General features: G+C 36.7%; 2 protein-coding genes across 2 annotated transcripts; both read left to right on the top strand.

Moving 5' to 3' along the window:
- The first annotated feature begins 1,424 nt into the window (after window positions 1–1,424).
- On the top strand, window positions 1,425–3,031 carry LOC103453041 (S-adenosylmethionine decarboxylase proenzyme 4). Its single transcript, XM_008392575.4, has one exon. The coding sequence runs from the start codon at window positions 1,637–1,639 to the stop codon at window positions 2,702–2,704; it is 1,068 nt and encodes a 355-aa protein (XP_008390797.3). The 5' UTR covers window positions 1,425–1,636; the 3' UTR covers window positions 2,705–3,031.
- An 8,062-nt stretch (window positions 3,032–11,093) lies between these two features.
- Window positions 11,094–15,063, top strand: LOC103453040 (probable protein phosphatase 2C 35). Its single transcript, XM_008392574.4, has 5 exons — window positions 11,094–12,703; window positions 13,540–13,671; window positions 14,183–14,400; window positions 14,482–14,542; window positions 14,695–15,063. The coding sequence occupies exons 1-4, from the start codon at window positions 11,786–11,788 to the stop codon at window positions 14,486–14,488; spliced, it is 1,275 nt and encodes a 424-aa protein (XP_008390796.1). The 5' UTR covers window positions 11,094–11,785; the 3' UTR covers window positions 14,489–14,542; window positions 14,695–15,063.
- The last annotated feature ends 301 nt before the right edge of the window (window positions 15,064–15,364 follow it).

The raw sequence follows: 15,364 nt of genomic DNA, 5'->3' as shown, positions 1-15,364 counted from the left end.
TAACGAAACCACAACCAAAACAAAACAAAAAAATGACACAACACAAAATAAACTCTTTAGAGGTACAATTCCTCAAGGACGGAAGAACCACACCTAACCAACAAGAATGATATGCTCACAAAGCCTAAACTCTGCGAGCCAGACCTAATACCGTCAAGACACACAATGTAATTTTCACTCTAAGATTCGGAGTTGAGTAGTAAGTCATAACTGCTACAAAGGCTCTCATCCTCATGAAAAAGAATGACCACAACTACAAAGGTTCTTATCAACAAGCGAGATACCGACTCTACTGAAAACAAGAAAAGAAAGAGAAGGGATCAATTAAGAAGAAATACCGCCGATCCCAAGACCAAAGGCTTCGACGGCGATAGGTTTTTTCTTAGGTTTTCTTCTCAGCTAGGGTTAACTTTACCCTTTTTTTTAAAAAAAAAAAATTAGTTACTAGGCCTATTGATGATGTTTGTTTCTTGGTCCAACATCAATCAGTCAAGGACCTCCCCTGCTTATTTTTTAGACAACAAGAGAAACATGAAATGAAATTATATATGCAATTTAGCACAACTTATACCATGCAAATTAAACTTGTTAATTAAAGCAAGCAACAATCGTAATAATATTTGTTAACCAGTGTTACACCTTATAACACAATCCGGAATCCACAAGAAACGAGAAAACTCTCAAATTAAGTTCAAGTGCAACCTCTAAAAGTTTATTAATATTTCTACCAAACTCATGCAAATGACCTCGAAACCCTTAAAATGCCCTAATAGCAAACAATAAATTTTGACCATCTCGACGTTTTCTTCGAAATACAATACGTACTATGAGTTCAAATAAAAAACTGTGAACTTAACTTTAGAAAACTCAAAATTGTTTCTTTTAATGTATGTTTATCAAGTTGTTGCATGATTGAATTCTTTAACTATTATATGTCGTTAAAACTGAGTAGACATAACATTATTTGTGTCATTTCAACATTTACATTTGAACATATTAAATAGATCGAATAAGCTTTTCATCTTAATCAAATTGATATTAATTAAGTGGTAACAAATCACTAATTGGCAATATGCATTTGTTTTGAGAGAACAGTGACTGTCTGCCGACTGGAAGTAAGTGGAGACAAGTGCAGGGTTCTGGTACAAATTATACGCGTGGACATAAATTCCACTGCTTGCACATCAGTCTCTCTGTCTCTCTCCGCTCTTCTGAAAGGAAAAGATTTTGCTCACAAAAAAAATAAAATCGTAAGCAAATTTCAATATACATATCGTCATCCTTATTCACTTCATTATATATGTCTGCAATCATGATTCTTGGTTGCCACACCAGCATGCCCCTCCTCCTCCTCCTCCTCTTCTCTCTCTCTCTCTCCCACCTACCTATAAATTCCACACACCCCACCATCTCACTCTCATCTCCACATTCCTCCTCACAACCTCTCTCCTCTCTCTCTCTCTCTCTCTCTCTCTCTCTCTCTCTCACATATCTCATTTCTTTCTCTCCATCTCTTCCTACCCATTCTTTCATTTGGAACTTGTTGATTTGTGCTCTTCTCTTTCAGGGCACTTGTTTGTTATCTTCCTAGGGTTTACCCTACAATTTGCGTGTGACCTAAACCTAAACAACCCAAATGGCGGTTTCTGGTTTTGAAGGGTTCGAGAAGCGTTTGGAGCTGCACTTCTCTGGGGACGACCGTAAAAATGTAGGGTCGTCATTCGGTCTTGGTCTTCGCCTCCTTGACTTCGAGTCCTTGCAACATGTCCTACATGCCGTCCAATGCACTGTGGTCTCGGCCGTAGCCAATCACTACTTCGACGCCTACGTGTTATCCGAGTCCAGCCTCTTCGTCTACCCCACCAAGATCATCATCAAGACCTGTGGGACCACCCAGCTCCTCAAATCTATCCCTCCACTTCTCCGCCACGCGTCGCTAGATCTCGGCCTCACCCTCGTCTTCTGCCGCTACACCCGCGGCAACTTTATCTTCCCCAATGCCCAGCCTTTTCCCTACACCAACTTCCAAGACGAGGTCGTTTATTTGGAGGAATCTCTTCCCAACACTCTCTGCTACCGCAAGGCAAACGTCATGCCCTCCAAAACCCCCTCACATGCATGGAACGTGTTCTCCGCATCCAGAGAAAACACGACATGTCCTTTTGGAGAAGACGACAGCGACGGCGGACTGTTCACACTCGAAATCTGCATGACCGAGCTCGACCGCGACCTCGCCCGCAACTTCTTCCTCCGTCCCGGCAACAAATACGACGGTGACTCCGCCGGCAAAGAAATGACTGCACTCACTGGAATATCCGGAATTAACCCTCGTGCTCTGATCTGCGATTTCGCATTCGACCCCTGCGGGTACTCCATGAACGGTATCTACGGGAACCGCCACTCCACCATCCACGTTACCCCCGAAGACGGCTACAGCTACGCGAGCTTCGAGTGCGTGGGGTCGGTCTACGACGACCGAGACGACGTTGTTCGGGTGCTGAAGAAGGTCGTCCAAATCTTCAGGCCGGCGACGATGTCGGTATCGACCACGTGTGCGAGCCACGAGGTGTGGACGCGTGTCGCGGGGGCATTGGAGCCGCTTGGACTGAAGTGCCGGAGTTGCTCCGTGGACGAGTTTCCCGCCTCCGGTAATGTCGTGTACCAAACGTTCGTCGATCGTCGGAGTAAGAAAAATAGTAAGTAGGATTAAATCGTAATTAAGTGGGGTTTTCTTCTATATTTAATTAGAAATTTAGTGGAAAATTTTAGAGCGATCGTACGGTGGAGGTACGAGGAGAAAGAAGGTAATGATCGAATGTGGGAGTTGTGGGGATAGGCAGTAGAGACGACGTGGAAGCATCGCGTATGAGGTAGCACGATGTAATGCACCCCCCACTTAGGTTTGTCACGCCTAAGATTTTGAGGTTGTTTTTTGTCTGTTAGTGGGTTACATCAAAATTAAGTGCCAAATGTTGAGAGGGATGTTTACTTGGAGTTTCTTTCCATATTCTCAAGATTTCTATTCTTTTCATTTTCCTTTTCCCCAATCCTTTTGGATTTCCTATTTAATTCTCCATATTTTCTAATCCGACGCCCTTTGTCTCACACAAATGTTGAAAGTGAGGAGTCGTGAAATGAGCAAAGAATGTTTAAACAATCAGCTGAACATTTGTTTGCAGTTGGACGTTTATTCGTAATATGACAATATATTATATGTAGACGTTCAAAAAATATGTTCAAACTCTTCAGTGTGATTATTTGAATATGTTTTGTTCCTTTCACAAGTCTACAATGCAAACACTAGCCCTTAATTAACACAACAATATGTTAAAATGTATAAGTTCAAAAATATGATCGACCTCTCATTCTTGAATATAGACCCATAATCCTGAATATTCTTTGTTCATTTCACGAGTATGCAACTAAGTATACCGACACGTTATATGATCAAGTCATCGTTCTTGTACAATAAGCATATTACACCTTGAGACCCTAACAAAAACAACATCGGTATTCTATTGAAAAGCTCCTTTGTTTTGAAGTGTCAACCCCAATTTGCATGCATGGGGAGTTAAATGAATTTTTTCATGAACAAAATAATTCTCCGTCCATGATAATATGCGATGGGCAATGAAGTCACGACCCCTCCTCACTATGATGTCATGCAATAGTTCCTTGTCGCATATAATTTTAATTAATTTTTCATCCTTTTTACTTTCACGTTTATAAAAAAATATCATATAATTTGCATGTGATAATTATTAAGGAACTTTAACGAAAAGCTCCCGGTACTATTTAGTTTAACGAAAAATCGCATTTTTACACTAAAAATTCAATCATAGTATTATTCACTTTACCCTTTAATTTGTTTTATTGTTAAAACTTAAAATTTTCAAGTCATTTTCATTAGTTTTCCTTAATTATTATTAAGTTGAAGTGGTCGGACAGGACACACATAATGAACAACCTGTCTAAAGTTGATTTATTACTCAAGGGGTTCATATGATATGAAATTATTACGTGGGGGGCTATAACTTTATTTTGTCTAAAAATGGGTTCATTTTTGTAAGCATTCTGTTTTTGGTAAGTGGACTGATTCGTAAATTGGGTAAAGCTGTTAACAGGCTAAGGCCCATTTCATGACAAGAAAAAGTTCTAAGCCCAAGGACCTAAAGCTCTTGCCCGAAGGACCCGGTGGAAGTCAAAAGAACCGCCTACAAATGAAGGTCTCTCCTCTCTATCTTTTATTTTATTTTATTTTAATTCGAGAGATATTTTAGTTTAATTTTAAAAAAAAGTTATGAGAATGAGAATGAGAATTTAGATGCACTTCGGAGAGTGTATCTATAATCAACGAACATACACTCCCATGGAACATAGGAGAAAGACGAGATAATGGGATTTGGAGCCCAATTTTTTTTAACGATGACAAGTAATAGTAATTTTTACTAACAAATAAGAACACAATTATAAACACACGATAATGTAGTTACAAAGGTTTTTGTATGAGTATATTCTTTAGAGACCAAATATTGATCTAGTGATAATTTGCACAAATAAGTATAACAATAAAACTCCTAAGGACTACCACAAACACAAGTACCTCCATACTAGCACAAGCATTCCGGTACAAAATTGCCACAAAGCGGTAGATGCCAATGCACACACAGGGTCAGAAAAGAACTAGAATCCCACCAACAAATGGGTCAAAAAAGAAGGACATGATATTATTCTGCATTTTTTTCTTTACAAGCATAATGAACAAACACTGACTTGAGTGCCATAATGTGTTATGCATTGTCTTCTCCTCCCTCGTTGATGGCAATTGAAAGTTGATGTCTGGCTTCTCAACAAGGCTACAAGATTAATGTCGGAAAACCCAAAATTCTAAAATCTAACCATTGAAAATTAGTTTCTAGACTTCAAAATTTTTGGTGAATAATGAATGAAGGAAAAATTATGTTATTGGCTCTCCAAGTTTGATATTGGGCCGGACTACAAGGTATTTTCAAGCATCTGTTACTGTTCATTTTTTATAGCTTCAACTAACATGCTTCCTTTACGGGAAAAAAAAAAAACTTCCTACTTAAACAAGATTATGTTTGAGGGATGTGAAACAATCAGACAACTAGTTGTATGGTGCGTGACGGGACATCATACTTCCTGTTAAAATGAAAACCCATCTATGAAGTAGTATGCATGTTTACATTATTTCGGAAAGTTATTCATACAGCACTAGTGTTTGTCAACCTAGAGATTGAAGCACAAGTGTTTGTCAACCTAGTTTTGGTAGTTCCTTAGTAATTTGATAACACAGAGAAGATATTAAACTTGAGCGATGCTCCAAATTAAACATGGTTTAGCAAGAGAAACATTAACATGATTGAGCTTGAGCTGTTACCCTTTTTAAAGTGCATGCCTTAATCAAGTAATAAAGCATTAAGAATCCAAGATGATTAACCAAAAAAGAAAAAAAACTTAATTAACCCCATCAACTTTTGGAGCTTTATTATCAAAAGCTGAAGATTAGATGGAGAAAAAGGCTACACATCAAAAGCTTGTATGACAGAATCTAGTGGGACTCATGAGACAATGCTTTTGGTCCCCCAATCATCTTGAAAATTGCAATTAAATTTCTACTCAGCAGCCCAATACCCTCTTTTCCCAAAAGCACTTTCTGAATTTTCTTCCTAACAAGGCTCAAGTTCTTCCGAGAAATTATCATGTGTATTGGAAACACACGTCACGATGCATTATTTTATGTGTTTTTAATAAGAGTGAACGACAAAGTTGATGTCTTATTTATGTAAATAAAATAAAAAATATGCTAAGGAGACTCTATCAGAAGTGGAACTCTCAATGATCTCTCTATCACCTCATGTTTTTTACACAATATTTTTTAGTGTTGGCACGAGAATTAAAGTTAGACTGTAAGATGGTAGAGAGTCAATGTTGCACTTTGAGAGTCTTCTTATCATTTCTCATAAATATGTTCTATGTGTTATAATTTGAGTGACATAATAATGTTACGTAATTGTGTTTTGGGTAGACCGCAAAATTGCTATGAGATCTTCCACAAGTCACAGCGGAGAGAAACTGTGAGCTTTGAGAGGTGTCCATGTTAATAATTTGTATTTTCATAAGAGTTCAAGGGGAAACTTCCAATTCAGACAGATAAGGAGACAAATAAATAATGCTACAAAACACCAATTACTAAAGAGCTGTGGATATGGAATTTGATCCTCTCCGGATCTTCTTATTAGGGATTCCAGAGATCAATTAATATCAATGGTTGATAAAAAATCATGTGATAACAATTATTTTTATTTATATTTTCAACAGTAAGGCAAATTCGTTTTGTGTGAAAAATATAAAAAAGAAAAAACTGTAGTTACACGATTTTTGATAAATGGTTGGTATTAATTGATTCTTTAAGATTCACACTGAAAAAATCAAGAGAGGATCTAATTCTGCACGATATAGCACATCATATTGGAACTTTGACTTTCACGTCCTTAAGAAAATCATTTCATGGAATATTGGTGGAGTTTTGATTTCTATTTTTCAGTCAATTTTGAACATTACATGTGTTTGGAGACGAGTTGACCGGTGGTTTCCTTTTTAGTTTGGTAAGGCCATCTCCAACCGATGGTTGGCCAGATGACTCGTTTTAGCCCTCTGGCCCTCCAAGATTCTCCAAGATATTAATATTTTAATGAACAGTACAGGGCCATATTTGCCTCCGTCTCCAACCGAGGGCCAGAGGGCCAGAGGGCTCGTTTTAGCCCTGTCACAGAAAACCGTCTCCAACCGAGGGCCAAAGGGTCATAGGGCCAAACATAATTTATTGTTTAAAAACTACAACTTAATTTTATTTAAAAATCATGTTGGTTAGTGTTGTATAATTTTTATGTTGGTTAATGTTATTTAATGTTGTTTCATATTGTTTAATGTTGTTTCATGTTACTTAATTTAATTTAATGTTGTATAATGGTTTAGGAAGTTATAGGAAAAAAATAGAATTTAAAAAAAATATGAAACAAATTTTGTGAAATAGAAGTTATAGGAAAAAAATGGAATTTAAAAAAAAATATGAAACAAATTTTGTAAAATAGAAGTTATATGAAAAAAATATGAACCAAATTTTGTAAAATATAAGTTATAGGAAAAAAATAGAATTAAAAAAATTGAAACAAATTTTGTAAAATAGAAGTTATAGGAAGTTATAGAAAAAAAAAGAAAAAAAAAGGTTTAAATTCATAAAAAAAAAAAAAGGTTTACAACGGCTAGTGGCGCTAGCCGTTGGAAGTTTAAATTCAAATTGTTATTTCTGTCGGTTATAACCGACAGAAATAATATATATTATATATATTATATTATTTCTGTCGGTTATAACCGACAGAAATGAGAAACATTAAAAAAAAAATAGCCAGCCCGGGGCTGGCTGGCTGGCCGAAAGCAGCCAGCCCTCCAGCCCTCCAGCCCTCCAGCCCTCCAGCCCTCTTCGATCTCGTGGGGCCCTCCCAGATTCCCGAGCCCTCTGGCCTAGCCTTCGGTTGGAGACGGTTTTAGGGCTATTTTCGGCCCTCTAGCCCTCTGGACCCTTCGGTTGGAGATGGCCTAATATTTTTTAGTGTTTTACGACGCTCTGCTTAGCAAGTTTGTGCAGTTTAGGAGATTTGTGTATTTTGTCTAGTGGTGGCTATACAGCTGTTATAATTATCAAAGGGGGTATTCAAAAATTGCTTTTGTTATGTAATAATGTTCTATATTTAAAAATTGTTTTTGTTATCATTTTAAAATCTCATCATGTACTCATTATAAGCGTAATTTTTTTTCCTTTCAAAATATAAAAATTTGGAGTATAATGAGATATTTTTAGTGTTAATAATAATACCTTAAAAGGGTATTTTTTTTCTTCTCAATTTTATTATATAATAATGTTAAATTTCAACCGAAACTTTAAAGTTAGAGTTTTTGAAGTTTTTTTCTTCTTATGTGGTTGTTTAAGATTGAACTGTTTTTTATTATTTAGCGAACATTATGTTTGTTGCTTTTTTTACTTATTATTAATGATATTTTTAAACTTACAATCATTGCGTGCTAAATTTTGTTTTGATTTAATTGATTGCTTTTGCGGCTTAGTACTGCGTTCTAGTACTATTCATCTTCACTTATAAGTCAGAGGTCTTAGGTTCAATTCTTGCTAAAGACGAATTAAACTACATTATTGCTGCCCATTGTGAACCTTAGCCTACTTCTCCACCTCATTAATGTAGATAATATCGTTTATTAAAAAAAAAGTGATTGCCTTTATAAATTTCGCACAGGACCCCTAAAATCTCATAGACAGCCCTGGTAATTATATTATTGGTTGTGCGAATTTCTTTTCTCATCAAGAAACTGATAGTTGAAGAAATGTACCCATTTGACATCTCATTATAATTTTTATGTTCTTAGCATCAATCTTTCTTTTCAAGGTAAGAAGATGTTCGAAATTTAGTTCGTCACTATATCATGTTCATAAAATATCATTATTATTACCAATTCATAATTATAACACGTGAATTAATATTAATGTTACTGTCACTTGCAAAGTTGTACAAACATGAATATTTTGATTTTTATTTGGGTTGTCCTATCCATACATTTTTTTAATTCTCACATATTATTTTTTAATTTTTGTTCTTTAATTACCTTTATTTAATCTCACGATAAAAAATTAAGAAAAGCACATGAGAAACGTGTGTGGACGGCACAATCCTTTTCTTTTTATTTCTGTTGATCTTGTCTTTCCGCAAAGCAAGGAAGCAAGGCATCAATTCGAAAAGCCGTCTCTCTTCAGCATTTGCAAAGATTATTATTCCATGCGAACCCCACCCATACGTCACCCGTCCATATTAGTGATTTGATGCATTTGCTTTGTTTTTTATAACATTGCTTTTTTGTAGGTTTATTCCAAATTTGAACTTGCAACGCACTAAATAATAAATTTTGGTTCCATACAAGGTAAGTATATTATTTACTAGTATTTAATTAGATTTAGGGCTCCGATTTGAAGGACTCGGTTCGATATTCCAATTCAAGGAAAAGACTCAATAACGTGTTGACCAAAATTCACTTCAACAAATTAATTACTTGGAGATAATTGGAGTATATTCAACCTAGATGTTTCCATTTACGCCCAATAGTCAAAATGATGTCTTTAATATTTATTGAAACCCACTTATGTTATCTATTCTCCTTTGTGTACGTATTTTTGTCATCTTAATGAATATCGTATTTTAAAAAAAATATTTAATTGATCAAAATTACTTCAAAATTGGTTGGTTTTATTTAAAAAATTATTATTATTATTAACGTATTTATCAAAATTAATTCAAAATGGTGTCTTTTGCCAACTATTCTTATGTCGTATGTGGCTGATTTTTACTATAGTGGGAATTGGGATGCAAAATGCTTGATCCATTTCCTTCCTAAAGTAATTGTCTATAAAATTGTTAATATTATTGTGGATAGTATTTTGGTGGCTTGTTCGACAGGTGTATATGAAGACCAACTAGTGATAGTAATTTTACTATAAAGTCTGTCTATGTGTTGACCTAGGCGCTAATATGAACACCAAGTGGCGATGAAATTTTATCTGGGAGTTACATCTTCCGCCTAAAGTGTTATTTTTTCTTTGGCTTTTGTTGCTAGACAAATTATTGACCAATGAACACTGAGTTACACGTGGGTTGGCTAGCATTCTTCATGCGGGAAATGTGATGGTGTTTTTAAATCAATTGTTCATGTTCTTTTGCTGCTAAGGCTCGAAGAAAATTTCCTGCTCTTGACAGCTTTTTACTGATGCACTTACTAACAATTAGTTCCAAAATCATATCTCTTTCAAAATATTAGTCTTGGTTTTTTCTATAACTTACTGGTTTTTGTGGTATTGGCAAAACAAAAATATTTTTTAACATGATTTTTCTCTCCTTAGTGATTCCAACTTAGTTATTATTGCCTACTTGAAAGCCATAGAGCCCCTTCGAACATATACTTTTCTTCATTGGGAATCTCTTCCTAAGTGTTGGGTAAAACTTAATGTTGATGGGTGTCGCAAGGGGTTGTCCAATTTCATTGTTGGTGGTGGTGTTCTCAAAATCTCGTAGGGAACATGGGCCTCTGGTTTTTTTTGCTAATGTTGGTCGAGGTGAGATTCTATGTGTTGAAATTAGGGGTATTTTTATTGGACTACAACTTGCTTGGAATAATGAGTTTGAGAAGATTATGATAGAATTCGATTATGCACTTGCAGTACAATTAATTTTAAATGCAAAAGTGGATAATCACTCATGGGGAAGTTTAGTATTGAATTGTCATGCTCTTATGCACCAAAGTTGGTTTTGTGAAATTTGACATATTTGCCGTAAAAAGAATTTTGTTGGTGATGATTTGGCATGTTTGGGTTTGTCATGCAATTTGGGTCCAGTCTTTTTCTAGCAAACTCTTCCTTCTTGTCATCCGTTGCTAGTTGCAAATATAGCTAGAGTCTCATGATCTCAAGATATTCTTATGTAATATTTCCTTTTGAAACAACAATTTTTAATTTAGGAATCAAAACTCTAATTAGACCAAAGTCCATGAATCAATGCTTAAAAATTTATACATGACTTTTTAACCAAAATGGTCCATGAGATTTTTATAACTCATTTATTTGGTCCCTAAGATTTGAAATCAATAGAAATGATCTCTGAGATTGTCCACCATCAATCATTTTGGTTCTTGGGTGAAAAATTATGTTAAATAGGGATCCAAATGACAAAATTACTCTCAATTTAATAAACAATAAGTCAAAATGACTTAACCAAAATTGAGGGTATTTTTGTTATTTTATTCTTATTTTATAGAGATTTTTCATGAAAGAACCAAAATGATTAATTGTGGACAAACTCATGGACCAATTCTATGGATTTCAAATCTCAATGATCAAAATGATAAGTTATGCAAATTTTAGGATCTATTTTGACTAAAAAATCTTTATATAATTATAAATTAAAATTACAAAAAAGGACAGGACCTTTACTTCTACATGGTTTGGTTGGTTCCTTGGGACATGGGTTTCTTTCACACACTCAACCCATGCACACATAGAATCTCATCCCCGTCTCCCTCTCTCTCAAGAAACCCCATTTCGCCACCATTTCTCAGAGTCACAGACAGAGACAGACACAGACCCCATCTTCTTTGGACTCTTCCTTTCTTAGGGTTTCGCAGTTTTGATTCTTTAAGTTCTTGAGCCCTGATCTTGTGCCCTCAAAAGAAAGTAGAATTTGTATTTTTTCTTCTGAAAACCCACAAACTCCTCGGTTTTACTGTGTCAATTCCCCCATTGCGCGTGTGATCACAGAAACACAAAAAGGTCTCCAACTTTTAAACATTTTATTCCTTTGGGTTGCTCTGTGGTTTTGTGTTGAACATCGTTTCTGGGTGGCGGATATTTTTCTCTTGTGAGAATTTTCCCGGAAATTTCATTTCTTTGAGGGTGGAAAACAAAACCCACCTGAAATTATCATCTGGGGAAGCTTGATCCTCTGTAGTCACAGCTCAGAGAGATCACCACTTCAAGCTCCACATTGTCGAATTCCAAGATTACCCATTTCACCATTCGCACCAAGAATTGCGTTTTGGAAGCTGATCACGCTTGGTTTCTTTCAGGCATTTTTACAAACACCTGGGTGCAATTGACCTGGATTTGAATTTCTTGGCTCTGTTCATCTCGTTTCTTTCCCTTGTAGAAGCCATGGGTTGTGTCCATGGCAAGTGTTGCGGCCGGTACCCCCAGTCTTCCGATGGTGATCTCCGGGACTTCAGAGATGCTGGTCCGTACAGCGCTCAGAGGAAGCACATACTCTCACGGAGGTCATTGGAGTTCGTCCCTGTTCCTTCACACGGCTATCGTTTGGAGTACTCTTTGTTAACACAGCGCGGCTACTATCCTGACTCGCCGGATAAGGAAAACCAGGACAGTTTCTGTGTTAGTACGCAAGTCCGAGGTAACCCGAATATCCATTTCTTTGGTGTGTTTGATGGGCATGGCGAACTTGGTACCCAGTGTGCTAATTTTGTTAAGGACAGGTTAATAGAGATATTAGCCAATGATCCCACATTGTCAGCTGACCCTGTGAAATCTTACAATTCTGCTTTTCTAACGACGAATTATGAGTTGCATAATAGTAAGATTGATGATACTATGAGTGGTACCACGGCAATTACTGTGCTTGTTATTGGGGATACCCTTTATGTCGCGAATGTGGGTGATTCGAGAGCAGTGATTGCAGTTACAGATGGTAATAGAATTATTGCAGAGGACTTGTCTTGTGACCAAACACCATTTAGGAAAGACGAGTATGAGAGAGTAAAGCTGTGTGGGGCCAGAGTTATGAGTGTTGATCAATTGGACGGGCTGAAGGATCCAGATATCCAGACGTGGGGTGATGAAGAGAGTGCAAGTGGTGATCCACCAAGGTTGTGGATTCCAAATGGAAGGTATCCTGGAACTGCGTTTACAAGGAGTGTAGGTGATGGCACCGCTGAGACGATTGGTGTGGTTGCCACTCCAGAGGTTTCAATGGTTAAGCTGACACCTAATCATCTCTTCTTTGTTGTCGCAAGTGATGGAGTTTTCGAGTTCCTCTCAAGCCAAGCTGTGGTTGATATGGTATGTCACTTTGACCATTTGTAGACTGCAATAAAGCAATTCTTTCATTGTTTGTTACCCTTTTAAATGATGCTCAACTGAATTTGTTATTGATGCATTGTATTTGAATGTCTCATTGCTAATACATTGATCTTTTGCCGCTTTTGGTATCTCACGGATAGTTCATCATCTTGCATGTTGTACAATGACCTAGGCAAATGATTGTTTGTATGCTCTTGTGTCCATGTTGGTCTATGATACATTGGGATTTGTTAGCTCTCGACATATAAAGCAATAAGTACGGAAGAAACCTCTATTGCCATCAGAAAATAAGTTGTTATTTGGAGTTGATTTTATAAGTATGGAAGAAACTTCAAATATCGTTGTGGAACATCGTTGATAAAACTATCTTGTCATTGGCATATCTAATATGGTTGTTGAGTCTGAGCTCAATATAAACTAATGGTTGCACTATTGGTAGCTCATTTAGAATCATTAATGTCATGTTGTCGTATTTGTACCAAAGAATATTCCAAAAGTAGAAGTTGCTTGTGTACTTTTCCTCTTTAGCATCTATGAACTGCTAAGTCTTTTGCCATTTTACAGTTTGCAAGCAAGTTAGCGTTTGAGGTACTGCCCTTTTGTGTCCATATATCTTCTACCTGTGTAATTGACCAATTTATATGTGGATTTCATCCTGTATAGTTACAGAGTTTTCATTAAATATGTAATTATTAAGCATTAATGCTATACACCAAAAAGAATAAAATGTCAAACTGTTTTCTCTTTTTAATTTTTAAATATTTCTATTACTATCCTTCCGGCTCACAAATATTCGCACACAATTCTTCGTACAGGCGGCAAGATATCCAGATCCTCGAGATGCATGTGCTGCCATTGCTGGAGAATCATATAAATTATGGTTGGAACATGAAATCCGGACAGATGATATAACAATAATCATCGTTCACATCAAAGGCTTGTCCAATGTATGAATTGTATAAACCTTCCCTTAATTTTATTACCTTTTCTTTAGGCTGATTCCAATGCCCCTGCTTTGTACGAACTCCCATCGGTACTCATAGTGGTAAGCTGTAAGATTCTTGGGTGTAGGATATGTGGTCCCTAGGGGCTTCCATAATAAGGTTACACTTTTGCTTCTGTTTGGGTTCTATTGTAAAGTTGCACATTTTAAGCGGTAAATTTCTGATCATCCGATTTAGCAGGGTGACATCGGACACTGGGTAACATATGCCCCATGTCCAGAAGATGATTTAAATTTACAACTAGCTTGATGATATTATCTATAACATGAAGGAATAGAGGAATAGAGGAATAGAGGAATATGAGAAATCCTATTACACTCCTATCGTATTGCTGCTTCTTATTGCGTTGCACATGACACATGCATAATCTGATATTAGCTATAGAGGGCATTGTTTTCCGATGTACGCTCTATTGATTGGCTCGTTTACCAACTTTATATTGTGCGTGCTACAGTCAGCTGGTGGTGCTACAGATGGAGCTAGTGGGGCCAATAATAGGCCAGCAACAAGGGTGAGAAAAACTTCCGAGTCATCTGTTACCACTGGGTCGGAAGTTTACCGTTCTGTGAGAAGTGATTCCTCAGAAATACAGTCTTGTCAGCTTGTGCTTTCGATGAATCGAAGCCCAGCTATTGTTGTTCCATCTCCTACATGTCAGAGCCCTGTGAGTTGGTATGTCTGTTAAGCTGTCATATATCATTCTGTGACTATTATGCTACAACTATCCATTTATGTTCCCTCCATTGACTGCAGTGGTTGAACTGAAGGGCCTTAATGGAGCTGCCACACGTCTCCTTGTTATTTTTCTTAAGTGGTACTTATTTACTTGATGTTCCCTTCAGTCCTTTTATATCAGATACAATTCCAATTAAGTTGACCATAACGAGCTTATTATGGGAGAGATCACTTTGGAGAGTCAATCAATGCCTTTGTTCAAATACCTGATTCAACTTTTTCTGATTGCAGGATGTGTGTTAGCGGTGCATTCAGCCGTTGCCAGAAGCGTTGGTTCTGCATGTAGAAGATGTTCCCCTGAACGCTAATCTCACTAATAACACGGTTTTTGACCTATGTGATATGCCTGGAGAACATATTCTCTTCTGCTAATCCAACAATATAGATAGAGGGAGGAAATGAGATTGAAGTAGGAGGTACATACAGAAGGTTCATTTACATGGAAATTAGGGTGAACATTTCACATACTTAATCTTCTTGTTAGTCTCGGTTGTAATTCGTCATCTCCTAAAACTTAACGATGATGAGTAGATATAACATATTGTGTATTCTCCTGCCACTTCTCTATATGTATAATATGGTTTCCTCTTGAGACAGAAATGGATTCTTAACTGATTTAGGCATGACCTACTTATGAGCAGTAAATTGCGCTTTATGTAACGCTATGGTTAGCGTTTCAGAATTCGAATCTTGTTTAGCTTTGTTAAAGATGAGAAGACGTGTGGTGTTATTTGGTGCTGATTTTTGAGCAATAATGTTGGATTGGATTCAATAATGTGATCAAGGTATGAGATTGTCATGGAATGTGGGGCTCTTTTCATGTTGTTTGTTTCCTCATCAAGTGGCAAAATCTTCAGTGCAAGAGTGGCCTACATGCCTTCACCTTTCTTGGCAAACCTCA

The sequence above is a fragment of the Malus domestica genome, chromosome 13, assembly GCF_042453785.1.
Source record: "Malus domestica chromosome 13, GDT2T_hap1".
Taxonomy (NCBI): domain Eukaryota; kingdom Viridiplantae; phylum Streptophyta; class Magnoliopsida; order Rosales; family Rosaceae; genus Malus; species Malus domestica.
The sequence above is the reverse complement of the archived record's forward strand: the minus strand, read 5'-3'. Positions and strand labels throughout refer to the sequence as shown.

Bases quoted from the DNA above. Each gene is read 5' to 3' on its own strand.
- LOC103453041 (XM_008392575.4), top strand. From the start codon at position 1,637: ATGGCGGTTTCTGGTTTTGAAGGGTTCGAGAAGCGTTTGGAGCTGCAC.
- LOC103453040 (XM_008392574.4), top strand. From the start codon at position 11,786: ATGGGTTGTGTCCATGGCAAGTGTTGCGGCCGGTACCCCCAGTCTTCC. The intron at 12,704-13,539 runs GTATGTCACTTT...TTCTTCGTACAG, and splicing joins GCCAAGCTGTGGTTGATATG to GCGGCAAGATATCCAGATCC. The intron at 13,672-14,182 runs GTATGAATTGTA...TGCGTGCTACAG, and splicing joins ACATCAAAGGCTTGTCCAAT to TCAGCTGGTGGTGCTACAGA.